The following is a 13,754-nucleotide window of genomic DNA, read 5'->3' as shown; positions in this document are numbered from 1 at the left end:
TTTTCTGACAATTCTAGGTCAAGATTTCCATTCCAGGTGTCTGTGTTATCTAATAGGGAATCATCAGTGGATGCTGAGTCCAGGCTTCATTCTGTCTTTAGCAAATTCCAAAGGGAAAGAATGTATCTGAATAGGGCATTTTCCCCCATTCCCCTGTAAAATCTTAAGGATCTGGCTCCGTGGTTGGTGACCTGTGCAGCATTCAGACGACGCTGCTGGTCCTGCTCTGCGGGTGACTGGTTCTCGGCCCTGATGGTTTTCCTTTCTCCTGCAGATCCAGCGAACTCAGCCCCTTCCATCCTGGATGGATTTGACCATCACAAAGCCATGGCAGGGCAGCGTGTGGAGTTGCCTTGCAAAGCACTTGGCCACCCAGAGCCCGACTACCGTTGGCTGAAGGACAACATGCCCCTGGAACTTTCTGGGAGATTCCAGAAAACTGTGACGGGGCTGCTCATCGAGAACACCCGGCCCTCAGACTCGGGCAGCTATGTGTGTGAGGTGTCCAACCGCTATGGGACTGCTAAGGTGATAGGCCGCCTGTACGTGAAACGTAAGTTGGGCGGTACCTGACAGTGGGAATGGAGGTTACTATAAGGGGCTGTGATGGGTGATTCTCTGGGCCAGGCTGTGCTGCCTCCCATCATGTGAGCTCAGCGGGATGGCCCACTGCACACAGCTTGCAGGCTGAGCCCTGAGCTGCCTGCTGTCCACCTGTGCAGATCTTCTTTAGAAGAACTCCTACTTTTCCAAATTAACATTTCTCGTTGATCCACAATGGCCAGCCTCTGAACACTGCTTTAAATTTCTGGACAGGGCTGTGATTAGCTGACCCTGGGTTTGCACTCAGCATGGTAGATGGTTTTCTTGTCATCTGCAATCCAGTGGTGTGGCATTATTGGGGACCAAGACAAGGAAGATGCCAAGGGCCAACTGGAAGGCAGGAGGGTGGGACTGCAGTGAACGCACTCGGATCTAATCTAACACTCAGACCCAAGGCAATATGAATTACACAGCACCACTGCCCAGAACGGGAGCAGAGCCTTCACCAGGCAGGATCTTCTCTTAGTTGCCAGCATATTGCTTCTTTTCTTTTTAAATAATGTATATTTTTAAACATTTTATGAGCAGAACTGAGTAAATGGAACTGTAAGGATTTCGCTTGGAGTAAGGAGGAGTCTTCTTATCTCAATGAGCTTGCCCTGCATCCGTTCATGGAACAGTCTTCAGTATCACCTGAGGGCTCTGCCTTAGACAACACAAGCCTAGAGAATGTGAAAGGAAAGCCTCTAGGTGACTGCTGGTAGCCCAAGTCCTGCAAAGGACTCCTGGACAGCCTCAGGTGGATTAGAAAGGCATGATAGCAAGTGTCTCTAGCTGAGTGACTATGTAGAAGAAACCGCACAGCATCTGGACGGCCAGAAAAGAATTTCCTTAGGCTCAAGAGCTTCTTGGGTTAAGAGAGCTTACATGATTCTGTTTTCTATTGCATTCATTTCATGCATAAGATTTAATCAGTCCTTGCAATGAAACTTATTTGTTGTATTTCTCACTGCTCTCTCTCTTTCTTTCTTACTCTCTTTTTCTCTCTCTTTTTCTCTGTCTCCCTCTCTCTTCCTCTTCCTCCTCTTCCTCTTCCCACAGTCTTCCAGATCTAATATATTTCAATCCCTATAAGCAAATTATTGGGTTCTTGATCTCAAATCACATTGACAATGTGGAAGATTATTCTCCAAACTTGAGTGTCTGAAACTTCCCAACTTTCCTGGTCTAATGTAACTCTCCATTCCAAAGACGGAATTTCTTCAGCTCAAACTCACACAGTCTTTTCTTAACCTATTTCTCTATTAATCACCACCCACATTCTAAAAGGTATTTGGGGGGAGGGCTAACTTCTGACTGTGCTTTTTTTCGCAGTGACAGTCCTCCGCCATGTCCATGGAACTTTCCAGATTCTTCTCCAGGGTTCTCTTCCTCTTTTGTTGATCCTTCTGTGTGTAGGAGAAATCTAGTGGGAAGAGAGACAGAAAGTATTCCCTTGGCTTCCATTCCTTTAGATCCTTCCTCTCTAAAATGAGGTCCAGGTCTGAACACCTGGCCTCACTTTGTAATTTTTTGGATGTTATACGTAGACTATAAATGTTGATTCATTGATACAAATAGAACAGGACCCATCTGTTAAGCAGTCATAGAAAAATCGAAATGCCAACATTTTAGTCTTCTATTGTTAGTCTATACATGTCCTTTCAAATTTGTTTTTAATCCAGACATGTGTTGTTTTTTCAATTTTGTCAGAAGTGATATTTGGACTCTGGGCCTGGGTGCTGTCCCTGAGCTCTTCAGCTCAAGGCTATCCCCCTACCCCTGGGCCTGGTGCTGTCCCTGAGCTCTTCAGCTCAAGGCACCCACCCTACCCCTTGAGCCACAGCCCCACTTCCCATTTTCTTGAGATTAATTGGAGATAAGATTTTTAGTGCCTGGGCTGGCTTTGAACCACGATCCTCAGGTCTCAGCTTCCTGAGTAGTTAGGATTACAAGTGTGACCCTTGTGCCCGGCTCAGATATCTGTGTTTTCTAAACATAAATTGTGCATAGTATATTGGCTCTGATTTTGGCCTAGTGATAGAATGCTTGTCTAGCACACACAAAGCCCTGAGTTCGATTCCTCGTTACCACACATAGGAAAAAGTCGGAAGTGGTACTATGGCTCAAGTGGTAGAGCTCTAGCTTTGAGAAAGACCAAGGATAGTGCCCAGGCTCTGAGTTCAAGCCCCAGAACTGGCAAAAAAAACATGCATAATATAGAAACATATAAAATGAACAGAGACCATCCTCCTTCAGCCTCGGCTTCCAGAGTGTCTGATGAGGGGGTCAGACGTCCAATTTGATGTTAGGTGTTGAGCCAGCACTTCAGAACAGAGTAGGAAACTCAGCCACTCTGCCATCTCTTCCTTCTGCATGGCTCCTCTCAGGACCACCACTCCTCTCCGGTCCTCAAAGATAAACTTGAAATCTTGAATCCTCCTTGAGCCTTTCCTTTTCATGTCCAGCTCTCAGGGGCTGAGTTCCATCATGCCTCTTGCATGCTCTTTGTACCTCTGCGCTGTCCAAGAGGGGCTCTTCAATGCGATCTCACCCAGGTCACAGTTCCTTACTGACCAGCTTGCTCCACTCCCATTTCTTCAACCCATTTCCTAAAAGCCTTTTGACTGTGCCATTCACTTACTCGACACGCTCCAATACTTGTGTTAGTAATAATTTTATTTTTAAATCTCACAGTCATGCCCCAGACACATCCTTCTGTTATTTTTCTTCCCCAGTACCTCACATTGCATTCTGATCAAGTCAATGTCTTCTTCGGACCTGCCTGTTCTTCTGCTTTGGCTCACCTCTCCTCTGGTATCTTTCTCCATCGCTGACATCTGAGGTTTCCCTGGCCTTCTGTGGACCTCCCCTACTCCTCATAAGTCCCTGATGGCCCCTGCACCACTGGCAGCATCCTGGTTACTGCAGACATATGCATCAATCCATGTGTCTATTTGTCTTGTCAGTCCAGGAGACTGACTTTCTTGGATCCAAAATCCTGGTGTGTTGAGATATTAAATCAAAAACAGCAAAATGAAAATATTTGTTTCTTTTCTTTTCCTTCTTTTTTTTTGGCAGTGGTGGGGCTTGAACTTAGGGCCTGAATTCAAAATGCTGTCCTTGAGCATTTTTGCTCAAGGTTACTGCTCTACCACTTTGAGCCACAGTGCCACTTCTGGTTTCCTGGTAGTTAATTGAAGATAAAAGTCTCACAGAGTTTCCTGCCTAGGCTGGCATTGAACTGTGATCCTCAGATCTCAGCCTCCTGAGTAGCCAGGACTACAACCTTTCTTCCTTTTCTTGTGTTTTCTTTTCTCTTTTTGTTCTGTTTTTTCCTTTTTCTTTTTTTTTTTGCCACTTACCTTTTCAGTGGATTTGGCTCAGTTACTTAATATCTTGAATAATTAGTTCTTCTAGAAAAAAAGATGATAACATAAAATTTCCCAATTATAAAAACTATTTAAATAACAAAATATTTGGTAATTTTATTTAGTACATGCTGTGGAATGCAAATATTAGTCGTAGTCTCATCTGTCAGATTAACTCCTTGCTTGGCACCCAGTAGTCAGAAAATACTCTCTATATTGTATTAAAATTACTTAGTTGAAAATACAGCAATTCAGAAATGGGAGATCCATCCCTACCAAAGTCAGTTTTCATTCTCTTAAAGAAAGAATCTAGTTTATGGCCACAGCCTAGTACCTTGTGTTTTGGGCTTTGCTTAAGTAACATAGAAGGAAATGAATGAGGGTGTGTGTTTGTGTAGAGGGAGACAGATACAGATAATAGAGACAGAGGCAAAGAGAAGGCAAAGATGCAGTGGAGAGAGACAGATAAAAGAGGGAGGATAAGGAAAGGGAGAGCAGACGAGGCAAACCACCAAGGCCACTCTGAGACAAGACAAATAGGATGTAGAGTCCCCACGCTTACACTCCTTTGGTAATTAACACATTGTTGCTGGCAATCAGTGGAGCCCACTCACCTTTCCCACATGCCTTCCAAGTAAGCGGTTTGACCAACGTTATTTTGTTTGACCCTCAAATGGTGACCCTCAAATAATGCTGATGTAAGATGTAGGTGACGTGTGCATGCCGCAAAGTCCTCATGTGCCCGAGGTCGGGCAGGCGAGTGATGTTTGGTGACACTCCTGGTCTCCCCTTCTCTCCCGCCTGGTTCTCCAGAGCCTCTGAAGGCCACCATCAGCCCCAGGAAGGTAAAGAGCAGTGTGGGGAGCCAGGTGGCTCTGTCCTGCAGCGTAACGGGGACGGAGGGCCAGGAACTCTCCTGGTACCGCAACGGCGAGATCCTCAAACCTGGGAAAAACGTGAGGATCACGGGCATGAACCACGAGAACCTCATCATGGACCACATGGTCAAGAGCGACGGCGGCGCCTACCAGTGCTTTGTGCGCCAGGACAAGCTCTCCGCCCAGGACTATGTGCAGGTGGTCCTCGAAGGTCAGTGGGTCCCCGTGGAGGGTGAGCCTGGAACGGAGCCCGCCCCGCGAGCGCGAGCCGCCAGGTGGAGAACAGGGCTGGGCAGACTGACCACTCCCAGGTGTCTGTCCATCTCTCCAGATCGTAGCCCTACACTTGTTTTCCAGCTAAATCAGCCACGTGACATTAGAGTTCCATCGAGAAGGACACGGCATCCTTTCCTTAGCAACACTCATAGACCTAAATGTTGCCCCACTCTGCTTCAGATTCTTTGTGGAGATATCAAGCTCAGCAACTGAAGAGATGAGGGCAAGTGTAGACAGCGCGAGTCCTCTAACCCTGGGCTGCTCGGGGATGCTTTCCTCCAGGGGCTCTGTTGGGCACAGTGGGATGGCAGCACCCAGGATCCCCACCCTCGTCAGGCCTGTCCAGGAGCTCCCCAAGGCAAGGCCAGCTGTTCCCTGAGCTACAAGGCAAGAGAGAGGCCGGCCAACAGTTCAGACATACCAAGGGAGAGACAAGTGTAAACCATAATTCCGTTCTTGTGCTGTGGTCTGTGAGTCGACTCTTCACACATTCGGTGACTAGAATATGTGAGGAGTTGTATTTAGAAATGAGCTTTTGGCATGTTTCACAGTTTTTTTTAGACTGGCCACTGAATAGTTAAATTTTGTACATACTTAAATCTTCAGGCTTAGGAATCAGCCAGGGAATGATGACAGGTGGTATTTAAGTAAGATATATACTCATCACCAGATAATCAAACTAGCTCTTACCGGTGGATTTATATATGTGAAATGTTTGAAAATTGTATTATTTAAAATTAATCTGCTATCAACTAAGTGAAAGAAAGAAGCTCAGTAGGAGAGTGTCTGCCTAGCAACATGAGGCCCTGAGTTCAAATCCCAGCACCACCAAAAAAATAGAAAGGGAAAGAATAAATACAATCCACTAATACATGACTGTAAGTTTAAACCCTCATGCTAAGAGAAGATTTCTGCTAGCACCTTTTCAGCCTCAGCTAGTTTTTCCTAAGCAGCAACTGATCCTTGAGATTCCTGTTTTTGCAAGCATTTTACAGCAGGCAGCAGGAAGGGTTTAAGCAGGGACCAAGGTGGCTAAAGGCGTAGTCCTCTGGTACACTGGCATGGTAATTAAGTGCAGAAAGTAATCAGTTGGCACAGAGCCAGTTCACTAATCACTAATCAGGATGCATCCTCTGCCTCACAGTCACTATTTTTAGATGCCTTGTGGAAAAATGGCAAGAATACCTGTCTGGGCCTTGTTACCTCGGCAACCATCTCCTGTGACTAAGAAAGCCTAAAGGGCACATTGATCAGCTCTAATGATGCAGAAAGGGTTCAGGTTATCAAAGGCTGACAGAAAGACAGATTTCAAAGAGACTTGGGTCTCATTGGGAAAATAACGTCTGCTTTCATCTCCAAAGAGCCCAGTCACTTGAGCAGGAAGACAGGACAAGGCACCCGGCACATACTCGTAGACTTATTGTCATATGTCACTTCCTATTCAGAACGAGAAGCTGCATTTTATTTTTCTCTCCTCTGAGAAATGGCAGTTGAAATGTTCCGAGTGAGAGCTGAAATGGAACCGTAAATGCATAGCTAGAACAGGCTGTCAAATGTCCTCTAATGAATATTCTCTGAGGAAACCCCACGCTCCCCACTGAAAAAGATGTGGATTTTAATCAAGTTACAAAACTCACCAGTCCCCAGACTCTACAGGGGGTGTCATGAAACATCTTCGGAGCATTGCCTCAGAGGCTATGTGCAGTAGGGATGAATAATGGTAGACTCTGGACCAACCAGTGGATGGGGAAATGGCATGTGCACAGAGAACACAAGCTCCAGTCCATGTCCTTCCAGCAGTGACGATGAAGGACTCTGGGAACAGTAAAGGTGCGTGGAGGCAATGCAGAAATCCACGAGGTAGGCAGGTGGGATTGGTCCCCTAGAAGAAGGGACAAGGACAGGGTGACAGGCGTCTCCAGGTTGTCACTCTGGGTGGGAATCATCAGAAGTTTAATCTGAACGTGTGGGTGGGTAGTGACACGCACTCCTCCTTGTGAGAACGATGGGGGAGTGGAGACGGACTAGGACGCCTCGCAGATTCTGTGACTGCCTCTTGAGATGACGAGAAGAACGGGAGGGTGGACATGGTCCAAGGGGCAGGGCATTCACAGCCCCAGGGCAGTTGTGCAAGGATGGGTCTGGGCCACTTCTGCCCGTCGTTTGTCTTCCTGCAGATGGGACTCCCAAAATCATCTCTGCCTTCAGTGAGAAGGTAGTGAGCCCCGCAGAGCCCGTGTCCCTCATGTGCAACGTGAAGGGAACGCCCTTGCCCACCATCACGTGGACGCTGGACGATGACCCGATCCTCAAGGGCGGCGGCCACCGCATCAGCCAGATGATCACGTCGGAGGGGAACGTGGTCAGCTACCTGAACATCTCCAGCTCTCAGGTCCGGGACGGGGGCGTGTACCGCTGCACGGCCAACAACTCAGCCGGAGTCGTCCTGTACCAGGCTCGAATAAACGTAAGAGGTGCTTGTCAAATCAGCTCCTCGAACAAACACACATAACGCCATCGTAGTGGAGAGAGGGTTGTGCATGCTCCGAGAATGCCCCCGGTGACCCCGGCTTCCCATCTCCTGCCCTTCCTGTCCCGACTCAGGAACCGTGCCCACCCCGGCCAGTGTTGGAAATGGCATTTCCGCTTCCTTAGGTGGCTTCTCTTACTTTCCTCTTAGACTTGTTGCCTCTGGCTTTCTTTTCCTGGTTTATGCTCTGCATGTCTTTTCCCTTTTTCTTGTCCTCTGTTTCATTCCGCCACGGTAAGCCCTCGTGAGCACCGTGGTAGGTAACACACACCTGTAGCGTGGCCTGGCGTGACCTCCACTCCACACTGTACTCTGTACAGAGAACCTAGCCTTCATTGTCTGCTACAGTCAGGCCCCACGCAGCGCCATGGAGAGGTATAGACAGGTCACTGGTGACTGGTCCCATTGCCTCCCGTGCTGTAACTTAAAATAGGTTGATAGATGTAAAATGCTATAAAAATACTTTCCATGGGGCTGGGAGTTTGGCCTAGTGGCTAAAGTGCCTGCCTAGCATGCACGAAGACCCGGGTTCCATTCCTTGGTACCACATACATAGAAAAAAGCTGGAAGTGGTGCTGAGGTTCAAGTGGTAGAGCTCTAGCCTTGAGAAAGTCCAAGGGCAGTGCTCAGGCCCTGAGCTCAAGCCCAGGACTAGCAAAAAAAAATTGCCATTGGTTGGATAATGAAAGGCAGACATTTCTTCTCCATAGATAATGCCAAGTGCTGGGGAATTTTCTTTTTTTAATCCTATGAGAATAATGTTTTCACCTGAAGGAGAAGTCTGTCCATTTCTTCACATGAGATGGATGTGCCCTGGAATTCTTTTCAAAAGTGTCTTTGTGTCTTTCCAGGGCCCGCAAGCATTCGCCCCATGAAAAACATCACAGCAATAGCAGGCCGAGACACGTACATCCACTGCCGTGTGATTGGCTACCCGTACTACTCCATCAAGTGGTACAAGAACTCCAACCTGCTTCCTTTCAACCACCGCCAGGTGGCATTTGAGAACAATGGGACCCTAAAACTCTCTGATGTCCAAAAAGAGGTTGACGAGGGCGAGTACACATGCAACGTATTGGTGCAGCCACAGCTCTCCACCAGCCAGAGTGTCCACGTGACGGTCAAAGGTAACCCTGACCCCTGACCCCTGACCCCTTCCAGGCCCTGCAGCCCAGTGTGGAGCCTGGCTCTGTCCCCAGTGGTCTGGTCTAGGGATGTCTGGGAATCTGGATGGAGGGGACGTGGTGAAGACTGGAGACAGGCTGATGTGTCAGGCGTGTTCTTCTACTGCATCCACGCAAGACCCCAAGTCGGTCTTGTTTTCTACTCCTGTGACTGCGGCTGGTTACTTCTTCAGAGGAAATGTGTTGCTACTATTATCATGGCACTCAAAAGAGAGGGAGAGAAACAGACAGGAAAAAAGAGAGAAAAAGAGAGGGAGAAAGAGAGAAGGGGGGAGGGAGGAAAGGAAAATGGAGGGAGGGAAAAGGAAGGAAGGGTAAAAGAAACACATCATTGGCCTGATTGTCTTGTCCTATCTGAAGGCCTAGGTAAACATGGGGAGCTGAATGCAAACCTCAGTGTCACACAACACACACACACACACACACACGTAAAACTAAGGGTTTGTGACTGAAGTCCAGGCTAAGTCCACCCATCATCTGGACATCTCCGAGTTGGCTTTCACCTGTCAATGTGGTCTTGGGTCTCCAGTTCAACCTCTGTGTCCTTACCAGCAGGAGCCACTAGAGTGACAGGAGACCCAGAATGCACCACTCGGGTGACTGATGGCTTCGGTTCCCAAGCCAGGTTCCTCAGAATATAGAAGGACTTTTTCAGTTGTATAAACACCTTTATGAAGTCCACCATGGAAGGTCCCGGTGTGCTGCAAAGGGACGTCGGTCCTCCCTGTCCCCAGCTCTGGGTCATCCCCCTGGGTGACATTCAACCTCCTTAATGTCCCAGGAGCAGCCTTTCCATGATTATCCCCAATCTTCTCGCCCACAAATGCTTAGTTTTACGACGTGTCTCTGTGTGTGTGTGTGTGTGTGTGTGTGTGTGTGTGTGTGTGTGTGTGTGTGTGTTGTGTGACACTGAGGTTTGCATTCAGCTCCCCATGTTTACCTAGGCCCTCAGATATTTTTGTTGTTGTTGGGAGCCTTTACTTTTGCTTGCGTGTTTTTTGCCCCGGGCCAGCCTCAGACCTCTCTGTAGATGGAGGGCCGCAGACATACACTACAGAGTCCTGATGATGTTTTCCCCGAGCTTGACTTGGGATGTGATCCTCTCATCTCTCTCCTAAGAAGCTAGATTATAACCGTGACCCCAGTTTTACTTTTTTTTTTGCCAGTCCTGGGCTTGAGCTCAGGGCCTGAGCACTGTCCTTGGACTTTCTCAAGGCTAGAGCTCTACCACTTGAGCCTCAGCACCACTTCTGGCTTTTATCTATGTATGTGGTACCGAGGAATCGAACCCGGGTCTTCATGCATGCTAGGCAAGCACTTTAACCACTAAGCCAAACTCCCGGCCCCCAGTTTTACTTTTTAAAGGAACATCTACAGATGTGCATACTCCTGTCAAAATAATATACATTATATTATATATATGCCATGTTAGATGCTATTTGTTATAAACTTGTATTATGAGACACATTCATTTTACAATATTCAAATCTGAAATTACCATTACCATATGACTTAAGTGGTTTTTTTTCTTATTATAAATTCTGGATAAACCAAATGGCTAACAGATTTATGAAATGAAAGTTCTTCATATGGTTGTGCCCCCTTCAACAACCACTTACGGTACCAGGGCTCCACAGGGGCACTGGAGCAGCAATGCTAACAAAGGCTCTCCTGGGGACCCCTTGCCCTCAGCAGAGACCCATTGGAGCGGATGAATCAGGCAGAATGCCAGGAAGCACGAGGTGACACCGGGCTGAGTGGATCTCTGTGGACTTTGCAACAGCCAAGCCCATAAAATCAGACATCCCTGATGATTTCCACTGTGAACCATTCAGAAGACAAATCATATCCCCAAGCACACCCCCCTCACCCCAGTATGAACATTTCAATGGATTCGCTAAGATTCCGAGGGTGCGGTGTGTGACCTGTCTGTGACAGGTCCACATTGTTGTCTGGGTACCTGTGCATGTGGAGAGCACAGTGAGAACCTCTTTGTTAATCATAACCTTTAAACGTTTTTATCCCTCCTGATTTATATACTGAAGTATTTTATAAACTAGAATACAACAGAATCCTGGCTGTCAACACTGAGGGGACAGCCCGTCTTTCTCCAAATGGGCTTTTTCTCTTCGAACTAGACAAGTGACACTTTAGATATTGAAACAAAACAAAAAAACCTCAGTCTTAGCCTCAGCTGGTGGAGGTTTACTTAAGGCCAAACAGTAGCTTCTGGACTCTCACACTTGCTTTTACTTTTAGCTTTGTCACCATGTACAACAGCCTGGCAAAGGCCTCTGCAGTCTTTGATTTAAAGCACCATTTACATTTCTTGTTTACCCTGACTTTTGGCTTTCAATCTACAGTAGCACTAATGATTTTTAGTTTGCACTCAGTTGTTGGAAAGGTCCTCACCAAAGTAACCTCTGTATATCTCCATTTGCATCTCAAAATGTTTTGACGTAGAATATATAAATGAAGTCTTACTCCAAGGGTCAAGACTATCATCCATCTTAAAAATTAATCATCTTTATTGTTTTCTATTATGTCTGTCAGGGAGAGGAAGTCAACTGAATTGTTGACAAGGATGAGAATTCTGGGGCTCCCGGTGCCTCAGGGTTCAGGGAGTTTTTCCAGCTTTATTGGTCTAAATGCAGCACTATTGCTTTCCTATTCGCACATGGTAAATATTTTACTGAGATAATTTTAGAGGAGCGAGCATGAGCCCTCAAATGTTCTTTTCCTTCAGCAACGGAAAGAACTGGCCCATGTAGTTCCAGCCATCGCACTGTCCAGTGTTCTACTTAGTCATTTCCTTCTTCTTTCTGGGAGATGGTTCTATGAAACTAACTATAGTGGTGTGCGTGGGGGGGGGTGGGTGTGTGCATGTGCATGTGCATGCGTGCTTGCTTGTGTGTAGATGATGTCTGAAAATGATTTTACTTCACAGTCATGGATTTTTGCTCATTTTACAGCATATGCTTAGACATTCTCGCAAAAAGGCTCAAAGATTGACTACACAGCATGTTAATTATTGATAATGGCTAAAGCTCAGGCAGTTCTGAAATATATTTAACCATTCAGCACTGAAGTTTTGCTACTTTCAAATAGATGGGAAGAAATGAAAGCCACCATCCTTGATTTCACTTCATTTCAATTTAACAAGCAGTTTTATATTTAACACATTTCAAAGCATTTTCTTGCTAACATTGGGTGCCATGCTGAACTTGAACGCCTAATTGAGTGTTTTAATTGCTAGAGACCCATACTGCCAAGAAAGTTAATTGGCTACAAGATAAAAATGTCACCTTCTATTTATATTTATATAAAACTTTAGAGTTTACAAAACACTTTCATATGTGTCACCTTAATTAATGCTCACAGTGGCTCTGCAATGTAGATGAGGCCCAGTCAGAGGAACAGGATTAAGGCACAGGAAGACTCACACCGAGGCGGCTCTAATGTACTCCTGGTTTCCATACACATACCTCTTGATTCCAACACACCCCTGTGGTGACATGTAGCAAAAGCTTTCAGGCAGGGTTGGAGTGAGAAGTAGAGATGAAGAAGAAAACAGGTATTTAAAAGTCAAGGAAAGGGACTACTCCGTAGCACGTAGGATACCAAGGTCCAAATCGGAGAGAAGAGAGCAAGAGAGAGAAGGACAAGATGAGAGGAAGAGAAGGAGGAACCGTTAATGTAGAGAGAAGGAAAGGAATTATGTTTAGGAGAGACAGGATTCCAGAAGTCCTCGAATGATGTCTGGAGCTGCCGGAGGACGGGAAGCTGGAGCCAGATCAGAGGCCTGTGTCTGCAGACCATTGCTTGAATCTAGAGCAAGGCAATTTTCAGTTGAAGATTTGGTGGACCGCACAGAGATTAGCCAAGATTCCATTGATGGCTTTTGAGATTCATGTTTTACCAGGAATGGGGTAGGAAAGCCCCGGTGCTGAAAATGCTGAAGAGCTGTGGACATGGGATTTTGTTCCTTGGTTTGTTGCAGCTATTGAGTTTGAACAGGATTTTCCTGTAGCCAGCAATGTAGTGACTGATGTTTTGGCAGTGGAAAAATGACTTACTGTATACATCCTTTCTGTAGTAGCTTTAACAAACTTCTCATGCAAAGAATGGTACTTCACTGAGTGTAATTGTTACACTTCCCTTTCTATTGAAGGCTACTATCTTGTTCACTCTCTCATATGAAGTAGGAATTAGAGGTTATGGCTGGGACGTTGGACTCTGATAGTGTTTCTTTATATTCTGCCAGGGACGTTGCTCTGCAGAGCTTGACAGAGAATCTCTGCTGCTGCTGCTGCTGCTGCTGTTTAACATAACCTGCAGCTCAGCTCTTGCCATATTTGTCTTCTGAAATGCTGAGGGTTGCAGTTTGGGAAGGAAGGTCCATTAAAAGTAGGTTTGAGCCCGATGTGGTGGTTCAAGGCCAGTCTGTGAGACACAGCTAGCTCCTGTCTACAAAAAAAAGCAGGGACTTCTGTTCCATTCCACGGTGAGCCCTGTCACCTTCCAACGGGTCCCACATATAGCTCTGCGCCTCTCTTGGTTCTTGTCACCTCCTCCTGTCTCCTTTCTTTCTCTCCACTCACTGGAGACATTCACAATGTTATCCTAGGAAGCCAGGTGCTCCAGGATTATCTTTGTGTGTTAGGTCCTGTATTAAAGCTGAGCTGAATTACACAGAGGTAAACCCTCTCTCCTTGTGTGGACATTTGTACATCATTTGCTAAAATGTTAATATTGCTTTTCCAACAACTCTTTAGGGGATGCACTGTCTCTAGTATGAATAATACAGGAGAAAAAAGTTGTTTGGGGGCACAATAAAGATAATACATTAAATGCATCATTAATTTGTGGTTAATTTATTATTTGAAATAGGATTTAAATTTTCTGGGTTAGTTTAATACCTTGCTATCAGAAA

General features: G+C 46.2%; 1 protein-coding gene across 1 annotated transcript in view; it reads left to right on the top strand.

Moving 5' to 3' along the window:
* The window catches only part of Dscam (DS cell adhesion molecule), a 342,911-nt gene that overhangs the window by 167,190 nt on the left and 161,967 nt on the right, over positions 1-13,754 (top strand). The window contains exons 5-8 of the mRNA XM_090331431.1: positions 275-553; positions 4,767-5,042; positions 7,285-7,581; positions 8,489-8,764. Coding sequence (XP_090187557.1) covers positions 275-553; positions 4,767-5,042; positions 7,285-7,581; positions 8,489-8,764 — 1,128 coding nt within the window. The remainder of the gene's footprint in view (positions 1-274; positions 554-4,766; positions 5,043-7,284; positions 7,582-8,488; positions 8,765-13,754) is intronic.

The sequence above is a fragment of the Megascapheus bottae genome, chromosome 1 (assembly GCF_031878675.1).
Source record: "Megascapheus bottae isolate mThoBot1 chromosome 1, mThoBot2.hap1, whole genome shotgun sequence".
NCBI classification, from domain to species: domain Eukaryota; kingdom Metazoa; phylum Chordata; class Mammalia; order Rodentia; family Geomyidae; genus Megascapheus; species Megascapheus bottae.
This window is presented reverse-complemented; position numbering and strand designations above follow the sequence as displayed.